The following is a 23,752-nucleotide window of genomic DNA, read 5'->3' on the forward strand; positions in this document are numbered from 1 at the left end:
AAAGACATCTGATATCTATCACTTTTTTACACGCTCCTCCAAATATTCTACCCAAACAATACTAGTACGAAAGAGACCCCTTGCTAGCCCCCTGTATTTAATAAATAAATATGTAATCTGAGTTTTTAAATGATCTACTTAATTCACATTCGGGAATCCAGAAAATGATTCCCAGGGGGGGGGGGGGGCGACGGGGGATAACTTTGTTTTCCGGGGGGTATGAGGCCTTACTATGTGAAAAAATAATTTTGAATACTCCAGGGGGAGGGTCGGGCCCCGCGCATCCTGCATGTGTGTGGAAGACGTTTCCGGTATCACTGTCCTATACTAGCTGACCGATTTATTCATGTATCCTGAGAATGAACATACACTCAGGTGCCAAAAGTGTGTCAATATTTTTCTTTTCACTATTAAAATTGTAATTTCATTGAAAACGAACAATTTTCAAAGAATCTTTAAACCAATGGACCGATTTTTTAAAGACTTGGATCGATAAATTCAGAATTTCTCTAGCTTTTTTTTTTGGTATCATTTTTACATATCTTTCCAACCTCCATTTCCTGAGATTTTTTTCGGCTTGCATATTGCAATAGATATATATAATATTAGATCTCTTAAAAATATCTTTGTGCTGTGTTTATAATATCGAATTTTACAAATGTCAGTTGTCAAAAAACTGTTTCAATGTACCTCAAAAAATGCAAACTCAATCTACTTAGATCACTTTAAGTTTCTTCAAAATCTGATAAAAATAACAACAGAAAACCGTTTTAATATAAGTCTTATTTCAATGAAATATATAGGGAAAAAGAAAAAATTGACATACTTTTGGCACGCGAGTGTACATTCCATTCAATAGAATTGCATCAATGCAATGGTAAAATCCAAGTTATAAGATAAAAATATTAACAATCGCAGTTTTTAAAAAAAAATATATGTCATTAAACGTTTTTGTTTGAAACAAGTTTTATAACAGGACATTGAAAAAGTGTCTCCATTCACAGAATTTCTTCATACTTTCGACCAATCGCAAGGGTCGTTTTATCTTTGTAAAAAAATTATTTTATTCCAAATATGGGCATAGCTCCGCCCATAATTACGCCATAATACGTCATAATGATAATAACGTCATTCTTGGAAACCGCAACATTTTGTTCGCTAGTATTCCAGATTTGCTCTGACAATTTTTTGATAGATTGTTATTGAATCACCGTAAAATGCGAGAAACGGACACGAATTGCTCGAATGGAAAGCGGAAGAAAGGAAAGGTAGGTAGATTCTGGGTTATTGTTGCAGCAATCATTCATTTCTGGTTTTCGTGCAATATTGTGCTGCCATGTGTTGTTAACAGTGACTTTTCCCCAAAGCTCCATTGTTTACAGACTATGCTATTTGTCATTCCAGGAGTCGAAGAGCGCCAGTTCTTGGAATGGCGAGGAAGTTAAGCCAAAGACAAGGAAGTGGTCATCCCAGGGAAGAGAAAAATGGGTAAGAATTATATAGTTAACCGTATTCTGTTAGGACAAATAAGTCAACAAGCATGGGTTGTTTCAAAAATTTTAACATGCAATATATGTAGAATTAAGAATGAGAGCGTCTTGCGATCAAATACATATATGCTCAAAAATATGCATTCACATTTCCTACTTTATCTGTGCATGTTGTGACTTTGTAATACATGAAGTCACGATTATACCTTTATTTCGAAAACTCATTGGCCCCTTCGTCCATTTCTTTACACTACAGGATGAATATACGTATTGGAATTCTGAATTAAAGAAATCCAGAAAGAGAAAGCCTACAAAGCATAGAAAAGATAAGGTATTGCTTATTATTTTAGTATATAAAGAGCTTGGGAAATATATGAAATACTCTTCATTCCATGTAAGTTCTATAAAACCATTTCTGAATCAACTTCGTTTTCAGGTGGACGATCAGGCGTTGGCAGAAAGTACTACAGCTGAGGAGAAAAAGCCAATCAAGAAGAAGTAAGACACCTCTAAATCCCTCTCTATCTATTTGGCTTGCTAACATTAACATAATACATCTAGTAATTACAAGAACATTATAGTTGGCATTAGAATGGTCAGTTTATTTTCTCAAAATAAAAATTGTTCCATCCATACGACAATACAATGAATGACTATTCATTATCTATATATAAAACAAGGATTGTTAACTAGCAAAGTACATCGGCTGTGTGGACCTTATTTTATATATTCCTCCTTTACGACTTCAAACTAAATCAACATTTTTGATTCTACATGTATTTTATATAATACATACATGTAATTTCAATCCTATATGATTAATTATATCATTTTTTGTTTGAAAAGGACCTATTTCATAATATATCACAATATTTTCATTTTAAGACGTTGCTAAAATGATTTTAAATTAAGGTCTGTCTTCGTAATTATGTCGACATTGAATTAGTTTTTTATGCAATTCAAGAAAAAAAATTATGTAATATGGGTCTGGCAATTGTTTTTTCGCTTGCAATTACGTTGTCACATATTGAATTAATAATCTAGATACCATTTGGTTTTCACAATTTTCAGGTTAAATGAAATACATATCTCAAACAAATTCTTACAGCTTTTGAATCTTTTTTTTTCCTTTCTGAATTCAAATACTGAGGAGCAAAAATAAAATATATTCATATTGGCACACGACAGTGAGACAAAATAACATGATATGAGAGGGTATTTGTGTGGTATTTTTTACATGAAATATTCTTCGATTAAGTTACATAAATAAAATTCAAGCAGTAACACTGAAACATATAAAAAAAAAACCAAATTCAACCAAAGTTCTTTTAGCACCAGTCAAAAAAAAAAACCCACAAAAAAATCGAGTTACAGAAAGTGCTAAATGTAATACTTATGATTTATTTACCGATACTTTGAATATTAATTTTCGTCATAAAAAACTGGTTCAACCCAATTAATTGAAAAGATATATAAAACTACTTGAACTACCGGTAAATTAATAAACCAGTTTGAATTGTTAAAATAAATTTCAATTTTATATACATTTTAGCTGAATCACTTTCATAAACTACTCATAGTTAAAATAATTAACTCAAAGTATTTTTTTCCTGCTACATGGAAACTAAAGAATTGTAAGCATGGTGTATCACATATGATATCAATGAACAGGTTTTTATAGCTAATTTGAGGAAAAAAAAAGAGCTTAACAATTGATTTGTGTACAAAAAGATTTCCCATATCAAAGTACAACCCCCTTATCATGGCACAAAATATACGTTGTTGGACTAAGTATACATACATGTATATGACATAGATTTTATTTACATTAACCCATTCTACTTGTTGACTATCCCTGTCCCATTTTTACAATAAGAAAATCATTATATTTTTTCCATTACCAGGTATTTTGAATTCTACAATTGATAATTCTATTTCAAACTGCTGTGCATATTCTAAAGACTTTTTCAATACTCTCACGAACAAAGCTCAAGTAATAAAAAGAATTAATTGCACATATTTATCTTTTTATAACTACTTTACCTTTAACAAAGATAAAAGATTTCACATTATTTTTTAGTCTACTTAAACCTGTAATGATTTGCACACCATGTTCCCCATTACTATGGCTACATTTATCAAGATGTACACATACATGCACTATTCAACAAATAGCAAGCACAATAGTATCCAATACATTGTATACTTAGAAAAAACTTTCTTGATTATTTATATGACTGCAAACATGAGGGAATATTAGGAATGTTTCTATTCAATTACATGAATTTGTGTAAAGACAATGTATCATTTCGGAATATTTTTAATCATTGGTGAGCAAGTGAAAAAAAAATGCACATGTACATTTATGTGTAAATATCTGTGACTATCTTTACACACATCATTACTCTGATTACATTCCCTTTGTTCATAAAATTTAATAGGGAGGGCATAATTGAGGAAAAAGGCAGTGAACAATGTTTTGTAGAATGGGAATGAGCAAAGTTTGATGAAAATTGGTCCATATTCTATCACTAAATGTTATCACAATAATTATATCTCAACTCCATAGAACAAGCTTTATTCACATTTTTTGAACAGTAAATTTAAAGAATAAACGATACTTTATTCAAATTCTTTTAAAGTTCATCCCATTATAAAACCTACCTAGTACATAATCATATGTAGTATGAAAATATCATTTGCAAAGCTTTTGAGCACAAATCTTTTGGAGCCTTTAACAATTCATATTTGTAAATTAATGATTTGTTACTTCTTAGAATTTAGAAAAATCTAAATTAGTCTATTTAAAAAATGAATTCACCCAATAGTTTATTTTCATGTTAGGTACATGTATATACATGTGTACTAGTTGGTAAACTTCATATTCCATAGAGAAAGTTTAGGATTGGTTAGAAAAAAAATCACATTAAAAATATACCAAAAGTATTGAATAGCATTAACGACAGAATACAAATTTGTGAATAAAAAAAAAATGCACCATAACATTCAACTCCAAGGCTACGTAAGGTAGATTTCTGCAATATCAACGCCAACACAACAAGAGCATTAAGGGTCTCACTCTGTCACAAATACTAAAATATAAAAATGTCTTAAATATGACTAGCATGAGGGGAAATAATCTGTGATTCAACATACAAATGCACAAGTCACAACTGACACATCCAGAGAAGAGAGACATTGTCTTAGATTTCTGTCATGACTTCTGCTTCCCTCCTTTCTTTGATTTGTCTTTAGTTTTCCGTCGATGAATTTGTTTCTGGTGCTCCTTTTCCATATCTCTTTCATTGATGTTCAGTCTCAATGTCTACAAAGCAAACAAAACTCAATCAGAACTACCGGTACATTCACATGTATGGAATGGAAGAACTATAAAACTTCTACAATATGAGTTTGATATCATATGAATAAAATCCTTCCATTTTATAGGCAACATAAGCCAAAATTCTAAAAAACAGATAACTTTATATGCAAGATGAGTAAATAATAGAGAGGTTAAGCATTTGAACGTGTACGTGTACGAGTACGTGTAAATAGGGGAATTCCCTAATTTAATGTGTAATACGTCATAATTTCTGCATGCCACGTAATTCTACAAATTGTACAAAACGTGTAAAATCAAAAGTACGTGGCGGTGTAAACTTGTAGCATTTTTCAAAAGAAATACATACCTTGTGCATATCAAAAGTTGTTTTATGTAAAGCAGACGATAGGTTAAGGACGACTGTGCTTTTGGTTTCATCAAATTCATTGAATTATTTCATGAACAGTGAGAGTAAATTGAACATGTTGAAAATGTTAAATCTAATTATTTTTCACGTTCATTTACAAGTACAGTTTATTAAACATAAGCTAAATTTTTGTACGTGTACGTGTAAACATACTTGTAGTTCTACACGTACCCGTAGACGTACACGTTCAAATGCTTAACCTCTCTAATATTTAAGTTAGCTAACATGTAGACAATTACATCAAGCTATATTTTTAACCTAAACTCAAAAATACACTAAGTCTTTTAATATGAAATCAAATGCAACAGTCAGAGATATTTCCTTCTTGATTTTCTTTTTTCTGAAGTTTTGACGATTGGATTATCAATAGACCCCTTCACGATAACTGAGGTACTGCTCCCTTGCAGGGCAAATTAATTCACTTTGCCAAAGTTTTAGTAGGTAGATAGGTATAAAATGACGTAAATAAAAAAATTGACGTTACCGGTACATCTCATTTCATAAAAAATGTTATTTTTCCCTGCAAAAGAGCAATACTGCAGTTACCATGAAGAGGTCTATACATACATGTATCTATAAGTGTAAAAACAAAAGAAGACTAACTTTCAAATGTTTACAAAACCTACAAAGTGACCAATATATAAGTATCTTTGATGCATCTTTCTTGGTTATTATTTTGAAATCTAATTAAACTGTTGATCTTGCTTTAATATCAAGGCTGAGGCACTCTACATATAATCAGGAAATGTCATACTACCGGTACACTATACCAACATGCAGAGAAAATCTAGTCACCCACTGGTTTACCTAGAAACACAATTTCAATCATATCATCAATCAGTGCCTAGGAATGTAGAAACATATAAAGCACTCACATCTTGTACTACCAGTTCTTCATCTAAATGCTGAATTGGAATGTGTCTTAGTTTTTCCAGAGTTTCGTACAGTGTTGGACAATCTTTAAAGTTCCCTGCATCCCCAAACACAATTTTAAATAGCACCAAAGCAACACGAAATATCACCTTTATGCCTGAAAAAAAAATTGTGCTGGTTAGAGGTATTTACACAAAATTGTGTGTTTTCTTAATATATATTATATGTCTCAGGTCATCAAAATACATACCAGTAAGAAATTCTTTTTTTTTGTAATAACCAGTATCAACCTTGTCTTAATTCCATAACAATTTTTTTCAGTTGATAAATTATTCTTCACTACATTCTAAAAGCATTGCAAGAAACTCACTCTGACAAAATGAAATATCAAAAATTTATTACATGTGTATTGAGTGATATTTTAAGTAAATATTCAAGCATACTGATCAGATATTTGTGATAGAATAAATATTAATATCTAAAACATGGTCACTGGAAAGCTACATGTAAACCCCTTCAGTTTCTAATTGTTCCATATCAAAGTCTTGATAAATTGAAATCCATCAAAAGTATAAGTATATACACACATAAAATTATAATTCATGCACATGGTACATTTCACTTTTGTAGATTTGGCAATTAATTAATACACATTTAGACAAGAGAACATCTGGTATCATTGAAAAGTTAAATTCAAATACCGTAAAAAGTTCTTTGTGGAGGAGGAGCATAAATACGATCACATACCTTCACAGAAAAACATATCCCAAACTCTTAACACAGTAGACCAAGGCAGTGTTCTGGTGAATAAACACATAAACCATTCTGTCATGTACAGTATTGGGGCTATCTGCTGCTTTTTCTACAAAGAAATAAAGTCGAGTTAATTTCCAAACATTTCAAAATGATAGTTTTGGATTTCAAAAATATTTCCGTTGACCACTCTGTCTTTCTTGATCGAGAAACAAAGCTTGCATTCCACACACAGCATTCATTAACAAAAGGTTTTGGTTTTTTTTTTATTAATTTACATAACTCACTATATGTTTGTACACAGATGGTTGTGTCTTTTTGAGTAAGCCAAACAAAACATCCCCGTCTACTTGAATAGCTTCCTGTAATAAAAAAAAATATATACATAACACACAAAATATTGTATCATGGTCAATGACCAGCTGAATTATCTCTAGAGCTTTGCCCATAAAAATCATGTGTAGCTTTGAATAACAACCCACTCTTGTCCTTGATGTACAAGAACGAACTACTTCCTGATTCATTACGAGATATACTTATTATGTCCAATTATTGTAAATTACTTTTCCCTGTAAATAATTATAAATTATTAAAATATCATAAATAACTTTTTAGGAAGTTTTGTACTTGAATTTATCATCAAAATTTTTAGGGTTGTACAATATGATTATCTCATGTGTAAATCTTTTCCCAGGGGGTCAGAGATATAAGTGTGTTTAAAAATGGGTGTCTGTGGTCTATTTTCAGTAACTTAACTGCAAGTATCTAAGAAATTTGAATTTTCCAAGGTGGGGGGGGGGGGGGGGGGGGCTTGATCCACTTCCTTCGACCCCCCCCCCCATTTTGATCCCTGCTTGCATCTTATTATTTTGAATATTTGAATAAATTATGTAAATTATGAAGAAAAAACTAAATTATTTTTCATAGTGTGTCATAACAATGAAATGAACGAAAAACCCTAACAACTTTCAAAATGCATGGTGAACTTTGAATCTATGTTTCATATGAAATAGACTGTAAAAAGAAAAGGTAGAGAAAAAGAGCACTCCATACCAAGCCGGGACTGTAGTATCCTTGGACATATTTTTCACATATGGACACAAAACACCAGAACGCTTGCTCCGCTGGCATATGCATCAATAGTACAGCAGCTATAGGGGCCATGGCTTGGCAGTAGCCATCTCTTGGATTGTGAATGGTGTAGGCCTTCAGAATTTTGTACAAGTCTTCTTGACTAAAAATATCATACAAAACAAATATTTGGTAAATAACATGTATATTTTAGTTCCATAAACATTAGAAGGTACATTGTATCACTTTATGTCTTGTCCAGGTGTATAAAACAAATAGGAAAAAATCAGTGGCTTTTGTATGCTATATCATGTTTTTTTTTAAAATTTATCAATGAAAGTTCGGTATTATCTAGTAGTGGTATACTTCGTTAATTTTGTTGATTGTTAAAATATTATTTTGGCTTTGGAGAATTTGATAATTTCCAGTTTCATCCACAATTCAAGTTTTTGGAGATTTTGCATAAAAGCAAAAATAAGTCAAACTTCAAAAGCACCATACCAAAAAAAAAACCTGCTTTACAGTAATGAAAATTTTTACAAAATGTCTCTAAATTTAAGAAAAATGGAATTGGCCAGAGATTTTTCAGAACAATGATGTGGTGAATATTAGAAATTTAAAGCAAATACATATAATTTTACATAAGTTTATACACGAAGGTTATAATAATATCAATTGAAAAACATTACAATAAATTATAAATCATTTCTGTTCCATGAAATGAATACATGATATTTAATATTCTCTTATTACCCATAACTTCCTTTTGAGTTGAACATTTCATGCTGAGGAAATTGTCTGTGTAAATCTTTTGTAATATCATCTTCCCACTTTGGATTTCCTGGCTGCTGTAGATATTCCTTTAAAAATTGAAAAATAAATCACTAAACCGACCTCAAAAGATCCTACTGTTTAAAAGCTGATTGCAAATATTTTGTTATAATTTACCTGGTAAATAGAAAAATAAAATTTTGATTTTGGTACCAGACACAAACAATAGAATACAGTAATCCTTTAGAAAAGATATGAATGTCATGTTTGTATAGATAGTCAGGTTCTTTGAATTTTATTACATGACAATTTTTTACATTTACATGTAATTTAGAGTAAAAAAGCTCACAATGAAAACAAATGAGTACATACATCAAATCTTCCTTCATTGTGTTCCATGAGAAATTTACTCCCACACAAATACTGCCATGCACGTGACCTCAGTGATGGTGGGATACCTTTCCTGCATCTATCTCTTATCTATAATTCATAGATGATTTAGAAATATAATCATCAACATCAATGACTCATAGCGTTTCTATCTGTTAGATCTGTTATTTGATACTTGTATCCAATGCAAAGTAGACTTTAAGTTAACATTCTTTAGTGAGACAAGATGTTTTCAGTTTTATTTACTAAATTCAATCAATTTCAAAGATATTCAATGAGATAATTTATGATAGGTTTTTTTTTACTACACTATCAATATGTACATACAATGATAATCTTAAATAGTGGTACAGTCATAAAAATTGAACATGTATTATTTTTACCTTTTTGAATCTTTTGCTCATCCATTTTTCCCAATCATCAAACATTTCTAGCCATTTCAGCTCTCGTTGTCTGAGTTTGTCAATTGCAATCCTGTGTTCACTGTGTAAAATAATGTACAATATAATAAAACATTTCTATCAGTAAATATGTGAAATGAAAAAAAAAAACCCACAATAATAAAAAATGATATCATAATCTTATGTACTAAGGAGAAAAGTTGACCAATGAAAAGTGAAAAGCAGGAAGATAATTTTCCGCATATACTTACTCATCTGGATTTGTGTACTGGGAACCACCCATAAATCCATATCTATCAATATGTGTTACAGCAGTTCCATTTTGCTTAGAGGCATTATAGCCTCCCACAGACTTGGGTGAAGAAGGACTGCCGTTGATGTTATTTTTTGCCCCATCCTCTTCATCTGAACTAGTGTCGACTTGATTATAACTGGGGTCTGCAACCGCCATTTCCAAAATTTGACACAATTACAGTCATGTCATCTCCACATTCTCTTATCTCTTCAAATGGATAAGATACAGTCAATTTTAACCAAAAAATGTCAAGGATTGGCAAAATCCACCCCTTTCTGCAGGACGGAACTTCAATCAAAGACGTTTATTATTATTGAACTAATTCCTTTTATGAGAAGTCAGGTTTCTATTCCAGAACACATTAAGACATACTAATGGTTAAAATCGCTATATACACATGTAAATACGTACATATGTAACATTGATTAAATTGTCTAAGACACCTGCAGGGAGTATCTTTACAGGAAGTTTACAAACATTCGCACGCATGCGCATTGTATGTGTAAAAAAAAAAGTTTTTTGTATTTTGGCATTAAATTATAAAAATAAATTTTATTCATCAATGTCAAAATGAAAAAATGAAAAAAATCATGTAAGAAAACAAGAATATATTTTGTCGATCTTGAGATATGAAAATCTTGTGCATTCAAACCGAACCACACACTTGTTCGTCCGCGGCTAAATGCGACCCCTTTTAACGCTTTATCTAAGATAAAGGCAAATGATATCAGTTTTTGTTTAAATTAATGTTGTATTTGTTCTTTTAATTTCTGAATATATTTTATCATTAATTTTATTATTCACGTGGTTGTACAAAAAAGTAGTTCCACCTTCCATGTTGTGTTATTAACCTGAGATATCACAGCGCCGCCTTCAGCCTGTAACTTGTGTCAACACTAAGTTAATCGTGTTTGTTTGATGTCAGATATCATCAGGTGTATTAATTTTTGATTTGATGATCACAATATTGTTTACTGGTGATTATTTTATTGGTAACCCGCGGGTACCGGCATGAGATCTTGTTAATCTCGCACTTGCAAAACACGACTTGACAAGCTTCCCATGATGTCGATGAATGCAAATCGACGGAAAAACCGTCAGAATTCTGGGCCATCTCTCAATAGGTCAGTGTCTTGAGTCATTCTTCTTTAAAGAAAGTGAGTTTATATGAATTATGCAGTTACAGTTGTTGCTAACTGTTGTTGATACTCTCCAGCATGAGTTATGTATCGATGACGTGTTTTATCTTTTCATGGAAGCAGATACTTGGTCCACGCTAGAATGGTTGATTAGGCTAACGCCAAATTGAAAGTAAAGCAAAAAGTCATTAAATTGTTTTAAGCCATCTTTTATGCTTTGTTCATATCTATGTGGTATTGTAAGAATATTGATTAGAAACCTTATTCAAATCAAAGGGTTTTTTCTTTCTTTGCCCCCTCCCCAAATCCCTCCCCCTTGACCACGTACAGTAGTACTATGCTCAGACTCAGCTTCATACAACATTTTGGGAATGCATTTTTTTCTAACTTTTGATTTGAATGTCCCTATGTGTCTTTTTTTTTGGCATTATCTGTTTTACGGTATATTGAAACTTGATTATAAAGAAAGAATTTATTAACTGAAAAAACCCATATCTGTACATATGAGATATAACGTTAGGGATAATGCACTCAACTTCTTACCTCTTACAGTATAGTCAAAATTGCCTTGACTATGTTACAAGATCTCTTTGTACCCCAATGTCTTGCATTACACCAAATGAAATTGAGCTTATTCATGGAACATTATTAGAGGACATCTTGATTTCTTTATGTCTTGTGTGGATTTTTTTGGCTGTAAAATATTGATCAAAATAATAAATATTCCCCTACTTCTTAAGTTTTTCCACCAGGAAAAAATTTCCTGAGTGAATATATATTGAATGTGATTAAATGACAGTTTTAAAATGAAAGAAAAAATGTGAGTAAATCTATCAGGAAATAAATCATACTACCTTTGTAGTAAGAAAATCAGGATATTTGTATAAGAAGGTGCATTTTTCAGAAAAATGACTCACTTATAATGTGCAAATTCTGTGAGATGAAATTGCAATTTCAGTTGTATTTAAGTGTGTGTGTCATCAGCAACATCACAACACAATACATATCATGATATATTAAAGCGATACATCATGTATCACAATATAGGTTTTCAACTATAAAAAAGCCTGATATCTATGGTTTCATAGTAGCAATCGGACCCAACGTAACAGAAAGCAATCCCAACTAAACCCTTGGTTTACTTTCTGGTTTACTCTGAGTTTACTCCGGATCTACTAAAGTGGACCCAGAGTAAACCCAGAGTGGACAAAGAGAGTAAACCCCGATCAGAAGTATACCCCTGTACATGTGAGCAGATGCTACATGTGTATTCGAATATACCGGTACAAGGGGCAGGAATTACAGATGGTAAGAATAAAAAAAGGTCTTTTTCACACTTCAGTTTGTACAGTTGATCCCAAAAGCAATTCTCCAGTAAACCTAAAGTAAATCCAACGTAAACCCTGAGTGGACCTAAATTTTCAAACAGCAGACCCATAGTAAACTCCAAATAAACCCCAAAAGTAAACCTGGAGTTTAGTTGGGGTTTACTTTGGTGTTAGGTTGAGTCTGATCGGTACTGTATCTCTGTAAGAAATAATATTGCATAAAGAAAATATGTTGGCTTTTTACAAAATCTATCAAAAACTGTAGAGATACATAATTCAATTGATTAGAACAAAATTTCCTTAATGTCTTCATGTTATATATACCAAGTAACTATTCTAGAAAGTTAATGAAAATTAACTCATACTGTGCATCACAATATATTTAATGACAATACGATATGTGTATCGTGGGTACTCACTATCAGTACAATCAATGTATTGCTGTATTGTTGAACCTCTAGTTGTATTTCTAGTATAGAAAAAGATAAATTGCAGAAAAGAAATGGTTATTTCATCCCACAAGTTCATTTTATTATCAACCAGAAATCAAACACCCATTCTCTATAAAGTGACTGAATGTGAAGTGACATGCCCGTCTTAATAAACACAACACACCCCGTTTTAAATTCCTCTGTTATTTACTTTCAGTCCATGTTTCTTTTCACTACTTCCTCATGACTACCTTTCATTTAAAAAAAAAAGAAATATATTCATTCTTTGATATGAAAACTTAAAATACTGTATTGAATCAAACTTATTTTTTACCCTTCTCCAAAACAATTTCATCTGAAATGTAGTTGAATTTCTAAATTAACTTTAAATCTGAATTCCATACACCCCTCTGTGTGCAGTCTTTCATAAAAACCTCATAACTTGTATACATTAAAAAAAATTTTGTTGCTCGTGTAATTATGTATATGAAATTGTATTGCAGAAAAAGTTTTTGAAAATGTTTATTTGTAGCATTCATTAGAATTTAGAGTCCATTTACTTTCCACCATCAAGTAATTTTGACATTGTGTCTCTTCGACATCAGGCTGATTTTGCAGAGGTTGTTAATTCTCTATAAAGTATATATTGATTTTAATCCAAGTGAAGTCATAAAACTTCTGTAATCAATTACGTTGGGGCTTTCTATTGAACTGTACAGTCCTGTTGTATCACGGGTTACCATGGATATTTGACAGGATGCGTGCCGAAATCTACTGCAGGGTGTTGTCAATTTGACATTTTAATTGCAAATCATGTAAATTTAATGAGATGCAAATTATTTTGTTATTGCAGTTTACGTTATTATTGTCAAGTTTACTGTAATCTTATTAAACTATTCATAGATATTATAATGTTTAAGTCTGTGAATATAACAATATATATAATATATAGACTTAATTAAACTTATTGACCTTAATTTAAAAGGTCACAAAAAATGGCAAGTGACCTGTGAAAATTGAGGTCATTCAATCTATGAATCATCAAGTTCAAGGTCAAAGAAAATAGTGGTCAAGTATTTAGTGTGGCCATTGTGGTTTTGGGAATGCATGGCCTTGTTGAAATCAAATTTTGTTACCATTTTGTTATGATAATCATAAACCACTTTACATGACAATTTCTTTTCATTTTAGAAATAACAGACCCAGAGGTTATGACAAAAATATATCGGTAAGTGTGAAATTGTATCAGTTTTTAAATCTTCATGGATTTAGAAAACAATATTATCTGAAAAATTGAAATAAAATAAAGCACCTTTTTTTTGGGAATGAAAAATGATGTATCACATTTTGTTACATTAGAACATAGCTTTGAATAGAAAAAAACCATGATATTGAACAAAAGGTTAAGTCATTAAGTCATTTATGGGTCATTTTATGAGGAAGCCAGTTAGTGTGTCTTGGACAATTGCCAACTTGTGATATCATAATCAGCTGAGCTCTGGTGCATTGCCACCATGTAGATATTTCTTACAATGGAGGTTTTCTTTTTTGTTTGCATAATATCAAGGTTTTGAATAAAATATAGTTTAGCATTTATATGAAAAACAAAGAATGATAAATATTTGATGTGTCAGACATTTATTAAAGAATGATGTCAGTAAATACTGTTATTTTTTTTTCCAGTTTGAAGGAATTTATTCCAACTCAAGATTCTCTCATCTTCTTGCCTCTCTTGTTGTAAGTAACTATATAAGTAAATATGTATATATATTCTGTTAAGTAATTTGTGCTGAATTTGCAAATAAAGAAGCTTACTATGGAATCATTAGAATTCATGGGGGCTCAATTTTCGTGGTACATTGTATTTGTGGGTAGCCCCCCCCCCCCCCCCCCCCCAAATTTACACCCTCAACGAAAGCAAATTTAGAAAGAGTTATCTTTGTTACTGAAACTGAAAACCAATGCATCCACAAAATTACATCCCCACGAATAAGCAAAAAACCCACAATCCATGAAAATTGGCCCCCACAAATTTAAATGATTCCAGAGTATTTGTTGGCCTTTCATATGGTGTTTTGAAGCTGCCTGGAAATTTTGATGACTGAAAAATGACTACTCCAATTGAAAGATTCATTAGGATTCATGTAAAATGATGTAATGTGGTTTTGTTTTGATTTATTACAGGGTTGTGTTGTTCAGTTACAAGTAAAAAATGGGGGTGTATACGACGGAATCCTCAAAACAAACAGTCCTCGGGTATGAAAAATGTTTTAAACATTTTTTTTCTTCTTTTTTTCTTTTAGATCATTTAATATATTTTTAGCATTGTGTCAGCAACTTGTAACCATGAAGATGACAATTTTTTTTTTATTTTTTGTTTTATATAATCTTAGATGGATGTGGTGTTGGAAATGGCCCATAAACATGAAGAGAGTAGCAATAACAACACCAACAACACAACTCCCTCCAAAGATAGACTGATTGAAAAAGTCATTTTCAACATGTCAGACATTCTATCCATCAATGTAGTAGATGTGGATTTAGAGTATGCTGTTAAAGGTTTGTGGATATATGTTGTATCCTAGTCAGTCCCCCCCCCCCCCCCCCCCCCAAAAAAAAATGTTTCCCCCTAATCTCAAGATGAAATTAAATTCCATTTATATGTTTTCAAGATTTTTTTTCCCCAATTTTTCTTTTTTTGTAATGTAAAAAACTTTTTTGTTTGATTTTCTTTTTTTGTAATGTAAAAAACTTTTTTGTTTGACATAAAATTATGTATATGAGGAAGTTACGTAATAAAGTAGGAAAAGAAAATTATCATTTATAATGGAATGTACGTATGTTTTGTCTACAGATACCTTCACAGACTCAGCAATAAGCAGCAAATGCAATAGCAATCACACAGAGGCCGATATGAAAGTTCTTCAACCCTGGGAAGGCGGAGAAGGGGAGGAACTAGGGGGCTTAGAGAGGGAGTCCTCTGTAAGTAGTACTCATGCACTTCAGTATTGTCCAGTCTGTAAACTACGATGAAAATTGACATCAGTAACATATAGAATACATGTATGTGTGTTGAAGAACTACAGCATGGAGATGTTTGTCATTTCAGAATGGTTGGGATCCAAATGATATGTTCAAAACAAATGAAGAGAAATTTAATGTACAGACAAAATACGATGATAGCTTAACGCAGTACACGTGAGTGTAACATTTATTTATTTATTTATACAAGTCGTTATTGAATGATGAAGAAGAATGGTTAATTGGTGGGTTTATTATTGATTTTGATTCTGTAAAAATTCCTGAAAGGATTGCTGTTGTTGTAGAACACCTCTTGAAAAGAGAGATACAAAAGAATTCAAGAATCGTGAGGAAGAGGCAGAGAGATTAGCCAATGAAATAGAAAGGAGCGATCAGTACAAGCAACACATCTCATTAGAAAATGGTGAGGGCGATGAAGAGGAGAAGTTCAGCGCTGTCAAGAGGGTAGCTGAGAACAACACCACAAGTATGCAGAGTTCTGGAAACACTGGAAAGTAAGTTGGTGTTGTAGAAGAATTGCCTCATGCCTATTTACAGTGAAATTTTTATTAGAAAGAAAGATAAAGTGATTTTTTGTGATATTAATAACTGAATACCAAAAAAAACCGGTGTATACACATGCATGACTATTACAGATATGTCCATCCAAACAAACGATCTGGAATGCAAGGGAACAGGAGCCGCGGTGGCTACATGAGTAACACAAGACCGCCAAACCAGATCCCGCCCCGATGGCAAAATCAGCATCACCACCACCACCAACACAACTTCCATCAGAATCCCCCCGCCCCTCCCCACCACCATCCCCCTCATCACCAGACATCCACAGAGGAGCCAAGACTCAACGGCTCTGCTGGTAAGTTCACTCGAATTTCTATCTTTTTCCCACTCAGTTTAAGTTCAATTACAATTTTTGTCACATTAGATTTATTTATATACAGTGTATTTAAAATTTGTATGATTACTTTGTTATGTAAAACTCAGCACAACTGTCAAGTCTTAAAGTAAATTATCACTTTGTGTTTGTACCTGATAAAGCTGGGCATTGATTTTGACTTTACTTTGAATCCCTTTTGTTTCTTTTTCAAACAGATGACCGAGATAGGAGGTCAGAAGACAGGAAAACAGATGATTCTGTGGAGAGGGACAAGCGTCCGGAGGATAAACGTCCAGAGGAAAAGAAAAGTGAAATTGACACTAATGTGAAATCTAGTCCAAAACAAGACCCGGTGACTCAGCATGTAGCCCCTGAGAAGCCAGACCCTGTGCCCCACACCTCCCCTGTAGGCCTGAAGCCAGACAGAAGGAGCTCTGGGTCCAAACCCAGAGGTAATGTGAAAAACAAGGATTTTCTTTTTGCTTTATGGTCATACTTCCTAGCAAGTGTGACCTCATATTTTGCTTAATCAGGTTCAGTAAATCAATTTTAGGTCTGCAATATTTACATCCAAGAGGTTACCTGTAGTTGTTCAATATGATTCTTTCTTTTGGACAGCTACAGGTAAGATACTTTACAATAGCATATCATCAGGGTAAAACACAGACACATTAGATAGACAATACTGGTTCTTGAAATTTCCCAGAAATTCATTAGATTTATTTAAAGAGAAATCTCAAGAAAACTTATTTAAAGTTCAGCTTATAACCATTATATATAGTTACATGTATCAACTAGTTTAGGGGTATGGAGAATTTCACAAAAAATTCAGTTCCAATTTTATACATGTGTATTGTTGGGTATTTCATTGTATCTGTCAGTAAATGTGAATGCCAATGTTCCAGTAATTTGTAAATAAGCATTGATTTTTTTTTCTTTTTATACAGATCGTGCTGAGGTTATTAAGGACCTGAAAGAATTCAATAGTAACTTCAAAGTCAGTGTAAGTACTTATAATAAGAAATATTTTTAGAAAGTATTTAGAAAACACATTTATTTATGCTCCTGAATACTGGTGTAATGGATGGTCTTTTTTGTTCTTGAAATAATTGAAAGAATATCAATAACAATAGTACCTGTATGTAATTTCAGTTTGACAAGAAAGAGGAGATGAAGGAGGCAAGTGAAGCAAAGACCAAGCAGCCCCCAGTGCCTGCTGCTCCTTCTGCCGAGTCTCAGGCACAGATCGTTACCGGGGAAACCACTGCATCAGAGGTCAAGGCCACCAAGCAGCAAGGGGCCTCAGAGAGGGAGGCCAACATTGAGTATGTCACTAATATGTGCAAGATTTCATTAAAAATAATAAAAACTAATGTATTTAAGCAATTTTGTATCAGTCAGATAAAAAGCTGGAACGTGTTGATGTTTTATTATACGGTGTCTTTTCTGTTTAGAAAGAAACGAGGCTTAATGCATGTGGCATTTATTATTTCTTTTCTTTTATTAGCATCAAGAAATCAAACCTAAATCCTTTGGCTAAAGAATTTGTGATGGGGAAAGGAAGAGAACAAGTGAGTATACTGTTACAGTATTAGTATTTAATATTTTGCACATTTGTAAGGAAAAATAATTCAAGATTTACATTTGTATGTTTGTAATGTATTAACAAAATATTATGAACATTTGAACTGTTCTTGTAATACAGCAGGTGGCTACTCCCCCTCTCAGACCCCAGACCCAGAGTCCAGTGGCCCCAGGGATTATGCAGCCCATCTCTCAGCCTATCTCTCAGCCCATGCATCAGTATACCTATACTGTGATGCCACCAATGCCCCAGGGGGGACCTCAACCTGCCAATCAGAACTACAAGCCAATCAAAAGAGGTATGCCAAGTAACAAAAGCACCTAACAGTGCTGCTGGTCCATTTTAATCCTCTTCGACAATTTTAACAATTCTTTTAAAAAATTTGACCTTTTTATTCTATGAAGAAAACTAACCTTTTTAGGTCCCATTCTCCAAATGAATGTTTTTTTCTCATCTCTTTATCAGGTCAAATAGTGTTGATTTGATTTATTTTATTGTCATATTGAAAATGGGAATAATATTGTTTTAGGTTAAAATATGAAAATTGAGTTATTCTTCTTAGCAAATCTTGTAATAAAAAAAATATGGACAAAATACCTACTTATCAAATTATATTTTGAAAGTTAGGCCTGAGAAAGTATAGATTAATGTGTCTGGCTTAAATGCTTTACTTTGTGTGTTTTCTGTTGAGCATATATGAAGTTCGCCTCTGTTTGTTGCAGCTGTGGTTTCTGTTGGTCCCCAGCGTGATTTGACAGCGGCTGCTGCCCAGGCTGCCACAGGACAGCCCTTGTTTAACCAGGCCACAGTGCAGGCGGCCCAACCCAACTACATACAGTACATCCCAAACTACCAGGTACAGCTCCGGGAAATCTGTTGTATGCTAGACATTAAGTACCTGATAGGGTGTATCATTATGATTTGAAACTGATTTCCACTTTTATCATTTTGATTAAATTATGGTAGCTGAGAATGAAGAAATTTTAAGTTATCTTTTGTGTTGATCCTATGTTTCTCTTTATTATATGGTATGTGTAATTTATGGTTTTGAAAATATACATGTACAGTAAAAATGTTTCTGTTTTTGATTTGCAGGCGGTGATGCCTATGCCAGCAGCCACAGGACGCATGGTGACGCCAACATCAATGCCGATGGTGCCTACATCACACGGTGCTCAGTCCAGCCAATCACACCAACATTCAATATTCAGTAAGAAATATATTATAGCCTTAAATTAAATGCAATGATATCATATATAAGGTTTAGATGTAAAAGTATGAGGTAATTTGTTTCTTGATACTCTAGTGCCTGGACAAGCTCAACCAATGCCGGCTCATCTCCCAACTGCTCAGTTTCCATACCCTGCCCACATGCCCATGGCAACTAACAACATGGGCAATCAAGCCAGTCAACAAGGAGGACAGCCTCAGCCTATAACACACCCTGCTCCTAGTCCAGTACAACAGCACGGGAACTCCCAGTCGCATCAGCAGGGACGCCCGCCCAACTCTGGAACCCCCCAGCCCCCTGGAGGGCCTTACCCACACATGGCACCAACTAACATCCAAGGACATCCACCACTGATTCCCAGCCCACAGAACCAGTCTCCACAAACCATGCACAATCCTTATCCATACGTTTCCCAGCACCCTATCTTCCAACCGGGAACGACCGGACATCTTTACACCCAGCAACACATGCCCACCAGCGGCAACCAGACAATGCACACTGGCCCCTCTCAACAGATTAACCATGGGGCACAAATCGTGGTCATGCCTAATCCCCAGCCTGGACAAGTACAGCATCATCCACACAACCAACAATTTCAACAGCACATGGGAGGTTAGTACTGGGAAAGTGCCTAAGTCAATAAACAAACGTGGTGATTTTATGAGTCTGACATAAAAATTTTATTTCTTTTTTCTATATTTTTATTGCAAGTTTAGAGTCAGATTAGATATGAAAATTTGGGAGAAAAATCTGATCATAGATCCATAAATAAAAGCATGCAAAAAAACTGCATGGTTAAAGAAAACATTATAATTTGCATTGATGTAGATAACATCACTCCAAGGTGTGCATTACTTAAGTGCTAACCATAAATACATAAACATATTGTATTTGTCTATTTGTTGGGAATATAAACATCCTAGGTTTATAAATATGCTCTCCTTAATTCATTTTATAAGTGATAAGTAATTGAACATTTTTCTAATGGTGATGAATTTGAAATTCAGTCAATTAAAACCTAGTTTTAAGATGAAAGATAATATTTTATAGGAAGTACATATATCATTAATGTGAGGTTATTCTTAATTTGAGTTAAGGTATTCGATGTATAACGACCACATTTTGTACCTAATAAATTAATGGTCCGATTTTCTTCATCATGATATCATTTTGAAGGTGTTATCAAATAAAAATACTCCACCAAAGGAATTTTGAAAATATTAATTATGGTCCAACTAATTACACCTTGAATTTTGCATTGAAGTCTATGGGCAACGTATGTTTTAATAAGATATTGTAAAAAGTAGCTTAAAATTTGTAAAACTCTCTTGGTTAATACATGCATAAACTTTCTCTTTATTAAAATCTGAAATAAAATAAATCATTTACCGCAGGTATTTTGACGAAGTTAAAGTTTTCTTTTTTCAACAAGGGGAGATAACTCTTTAAAAAAATTTTAAGGTGCAAAATGACCGGCTTCTTATATGTTGTCAGTCATGTGAATTTGGTTCATTTCACTTTCATTGTTATCTTTCAAAACATATTTAACTTGTTTAAAATGATTCAAAATTGTTCAACATCCCTTCATTATACATTGAATACCTTAAGTGACTCTGTTGTATGTAAAAAATTTTTTGGTCTTTAAGATGGTCACATAAGACAGTCTAGACTTTATTTATCAAAGTTAACATTGAATTTAATGTACTTGAAGGTCCTAACCAGCAACACATGATGCAACCAGGAATGCCAACAGGGTACCAAGGATCTAATCCTAATAACGTTGTCCACCCTTTTGTTCAGCAAGGTAAGATTGCAAGCATTTGATGCAATGTTAAGGTACACACCAACCTAGTGGAAAACTACCGTCATTGAAATGCTAGTAGCATAAATAATGCACTTACTTGTATTATCAAAAGTAATCACATAGAAATATTTATATATCATCAAAAATATCATTATATTTTATACCAAGAATATCATATTTTATACCAAGAATATCATGTTTGTATTTTATACCAAGAGTATCATATTTATATTTTATTTATTTGTTTAACAATTTTCCTTTTTTCATTTTTATATTATTCATTGCATTTGCACTTGATAAGTGGGTAGGCAGTATTAACCTGGAATGAATACTAACTGCATTCAGTTGGATATAGCAGAGAGCTATTTTGTAAATATTGAGCTAAGAATTGCATGTCAGTTGCTTTGTTTGGCTTCAAGGTTTTTTTTTTTAATAACTGCATGATGAAATTTGCAAGATAAGCTTCCCTTTTCTCCTTTCTCAATAAATGGTAGAAATGTATGGGTCTCTGAAATGTTCAAAAAATCTTTTAGGGAATTTTTAGAAAAGAAAATCTTTTTTGTTAACCGACCATGTCTTCGAACTTTCCAAAATTTTAATTTTTTTTTTTTGATAGAATTTTTCAAAGGGAAATAAAATCTTTTTCAAGCCTTTCAACTCTGAATTTTTGAGATTTTCTTGAGTTAATTTTTTTAATGAAATCTTTTCCTGGCTTTCCCATCCACTTCATAAAATTGTCCATTCACTTTTGTGCATTTTTTCAGAATTTATTGAGGAATGACTATATCAGCCTTGTATAAACTGAATTAAAAACCAACAGATTCTGATAGCTATAGTTAAATACTCCATTCCCTAATGATCAATGAAGTACTCTGTTCCCTGTCTTTGGTTGGGATATCAAAACACTTTTGAGTTTTAACCCCCTGCTCCATTCACTGTATGCTTGCTTCATTTGTTTTTCAGTTGCAAGTGCTCCTCCTCCTCCTCAGGTTGCGACGGTGCCACCGTTTCAACAAAACCATTAAAAATGGAGAATTTTAGACATAAAATTAACTTTTCTGTAAGTACCTCAACAGGCCGACCGTTTCATTTCATCATGGTGAAAGCTTTGTGGATCTTTCATATGTATAAAGATCATAAAGCTACAATTTCTCTTTTTCTTCTTTTTTTCTTATATATTTTTATTATATGTACCAAAGGAATGAAGTATAGATAATCAAGAAGCTTCCTATTGAAATCTGGCCTTTTGAAGCAAGCTACTAATGCAGGGATTTTTTAGTCTGACCAACAATTCTTTTTCAATCAAAAAGATGAAATCAGATTGAAATCAAACAACAAATATACAAATGTATCAATATGCATCCAAATTACAAAGCTTCTTTGGTGTCTGTGCATGTTTTTAGTGTTTTTTTAGTTCATTGCTTAACACATTTTGCACGTTATTTTCTTTATAATGTATGTACATGTATTTACATTTTTTAAAAAGTTCAAAATGTAATGTATTTGTATTTTTTTTTTTTCTCTTTTCAGGTTTTCCTCTATTCTGATTTCTAAACTCAAGGCCAAAAAAAGTAAATTGTGCCAGCTCTAAAAGAGGTCAAGCTAATAAAAGAGATTTTGACATGTTCCCCGAGAAGTGTTCACAGTTTCCAACTTAGATAGTGTGTGAAAGTGTGAGAGAGAGAAGATACAAGACGCATTTAATGTGATATCAGTTCTTAATTGTTTGCAGGAAAGCAAACTGATTTTATTACAAAAGAAACAGCCCAGTTGAGTTTTTGTAGAGTAAAAGTTTAAAAAAAAAACCACAAAAAAATAAAAAAAAAACTACTGAACTTTTTGTGTTTGTTCTCTTTTAAGCAAGCTTGTCACAGTTCAAGGCTTTTGCATTTGGGTCATTCTCAAATTAAAGAATGCACTGTATCATTTAAGGTGGAATAACACGTCATCACAAAATGGCTGACCTCTGATCGAAACTACATTTCGTATTATTAAAAAGATTTTATCGATGCCAATATGTAACTAACTCCATAGCCAAGTGGATAAAGTGTCGGGCTTGTGGTCCGTTCATTCCAAGTTCGAATCCCGCAGAGGCGTTTGTTGTTACTTACAAAATTGAATTTTTTTTAGATATTCATTTTTTATCCAAAAAGCGCAAGTTTTTCACTTATTTGATATATTTACAGTTTATTTAACATAATATCTTTCATAATAAAATGATTTACTGTTAATTTGAGCGACTTTTTCCAGGTGTGTCATTCCAACTTAAAAAAGTCATCAGAATTTTTACTTATAAAACCAATCTTCTTGTTAGAAGAAAAATGTTATTTTTTGAAATGGGAGTTCATTTAAATTTGTGAGGACCAATTTTTTATGGATTGCCATTATTTTACATAAGAATTGGAATTTTATCATGTGAGTATTAATAGACCATGTTGATGTAAATTTCTTAATAAGGGATACTCACTAATGCTGAATCTCTTCAAATTCTAATGATTCCATAGTGTGCTAGGAAATTTTGG

At 32.6% G+C, this 23,752-nt stretch overlaps 2 protein-coding genes across 4 annotated transcripts; one reads left to right on the top strand and one right to left on the bottom strand.

Annotated features, from left to right (window-relative positions):
* The first annotated feature begins 1,202 nt into the window (after positions 1-1,202).
* LOC105344721 (ataxin-2-like protein) lies at positions 1,203-23,065 on the top strand. Of its 3 annotated transcripts, XM_034481171.2 has the most exons (23): positions 1,203-1,268; positions 1,405-1,488; positions 1,747-1,821; positions 1,927-1,988; positions 13,883-13,919; positions 14,375-14,428; positions 14,876-14,947; positions 15,085-15,250; positions 15,546-15,673; positions 15,801-15,889; positions 16,018-16,227; positions 16,369-16,589; positions 16,826-17,062; positions 17,558-17,613; positions 17,763-17,935; positions 18,118-18,181; positions 18,316-18,493; positions 18,918-19,051; positions 19,291-19,405; positions 19,502-20,038; positions 21,138-21,230; positions 22,194-22,290; positions 22,761-23,065. In XM_034481171.2, exons 1-22 carry the CDS (start codon positions 1,218-1,220, stop codon positions 22,253-22,255), a joined length of 2,898 nt encoding a protein of 965 aa, XP_034337062.1. In that variant the 5' UTR covers positions 1,203-1,217; the 3' UTR covers positions 22,256-22,290; positions 22,761-23,065. The 3 variants fall into 3 exon arrangements, with proteins under 3 accessions (XP_034337062.1, XP_034337063.1, XP_011450877.2); XM_034481172.2 differs by lacking the exon at positions 22,194-22,290; XM_011452575.3 differs by lacking the exons at positions 1,203-1,268; positions 1,405-1,488; positions 1,747-1,821; positions 1,927-1,988 and adding an exon at positions 10,617-10,917.
* On the bottom strand, positions 2,072-10,277 carry LOC105344720 (TBC1 domain family member 10A). Its single transcript, XM_011452572.3, has 9 exons — positions 9,750-10,277; positions 9,481-9,580; positions 9,080-9,187; positions 8,690-8,796; positions 7,919-8,099; positions 7,153-7,227; positions 6,860-6,974; positions 6,115-6,269; positions 2,072-4,815 (listed from the first exon to the last, which is right to left on the bottom strand). Exons 1-9 carry the CDS (start codon positions 9,947-9,949, stop codon positions 4,705-4,707), a joined length of 1,152 nt encoding a protein of 383 aa, XP_011450874.2. The 5' UTR covers positions 9,950-10,277; the 3' UTR covers positions 2,072-4,704.
* Positions 23,066-23,752: the final 687 nt, after the last annotated feature.

The sequence above is a fragment of the Magallana gigas genome, chromosome 3, assembly GCF_963853765.1.
Source record: "Magallana gigas chromosome 3, xbMagGiga1.1, whole genome shotgun sequence".
Taxonomy (NCBI): Eukaryota; Metazoa; Mollusca; class Bivalvia; order Ostreida; family Ostreidae; genus Magallana; species Magallana gigas.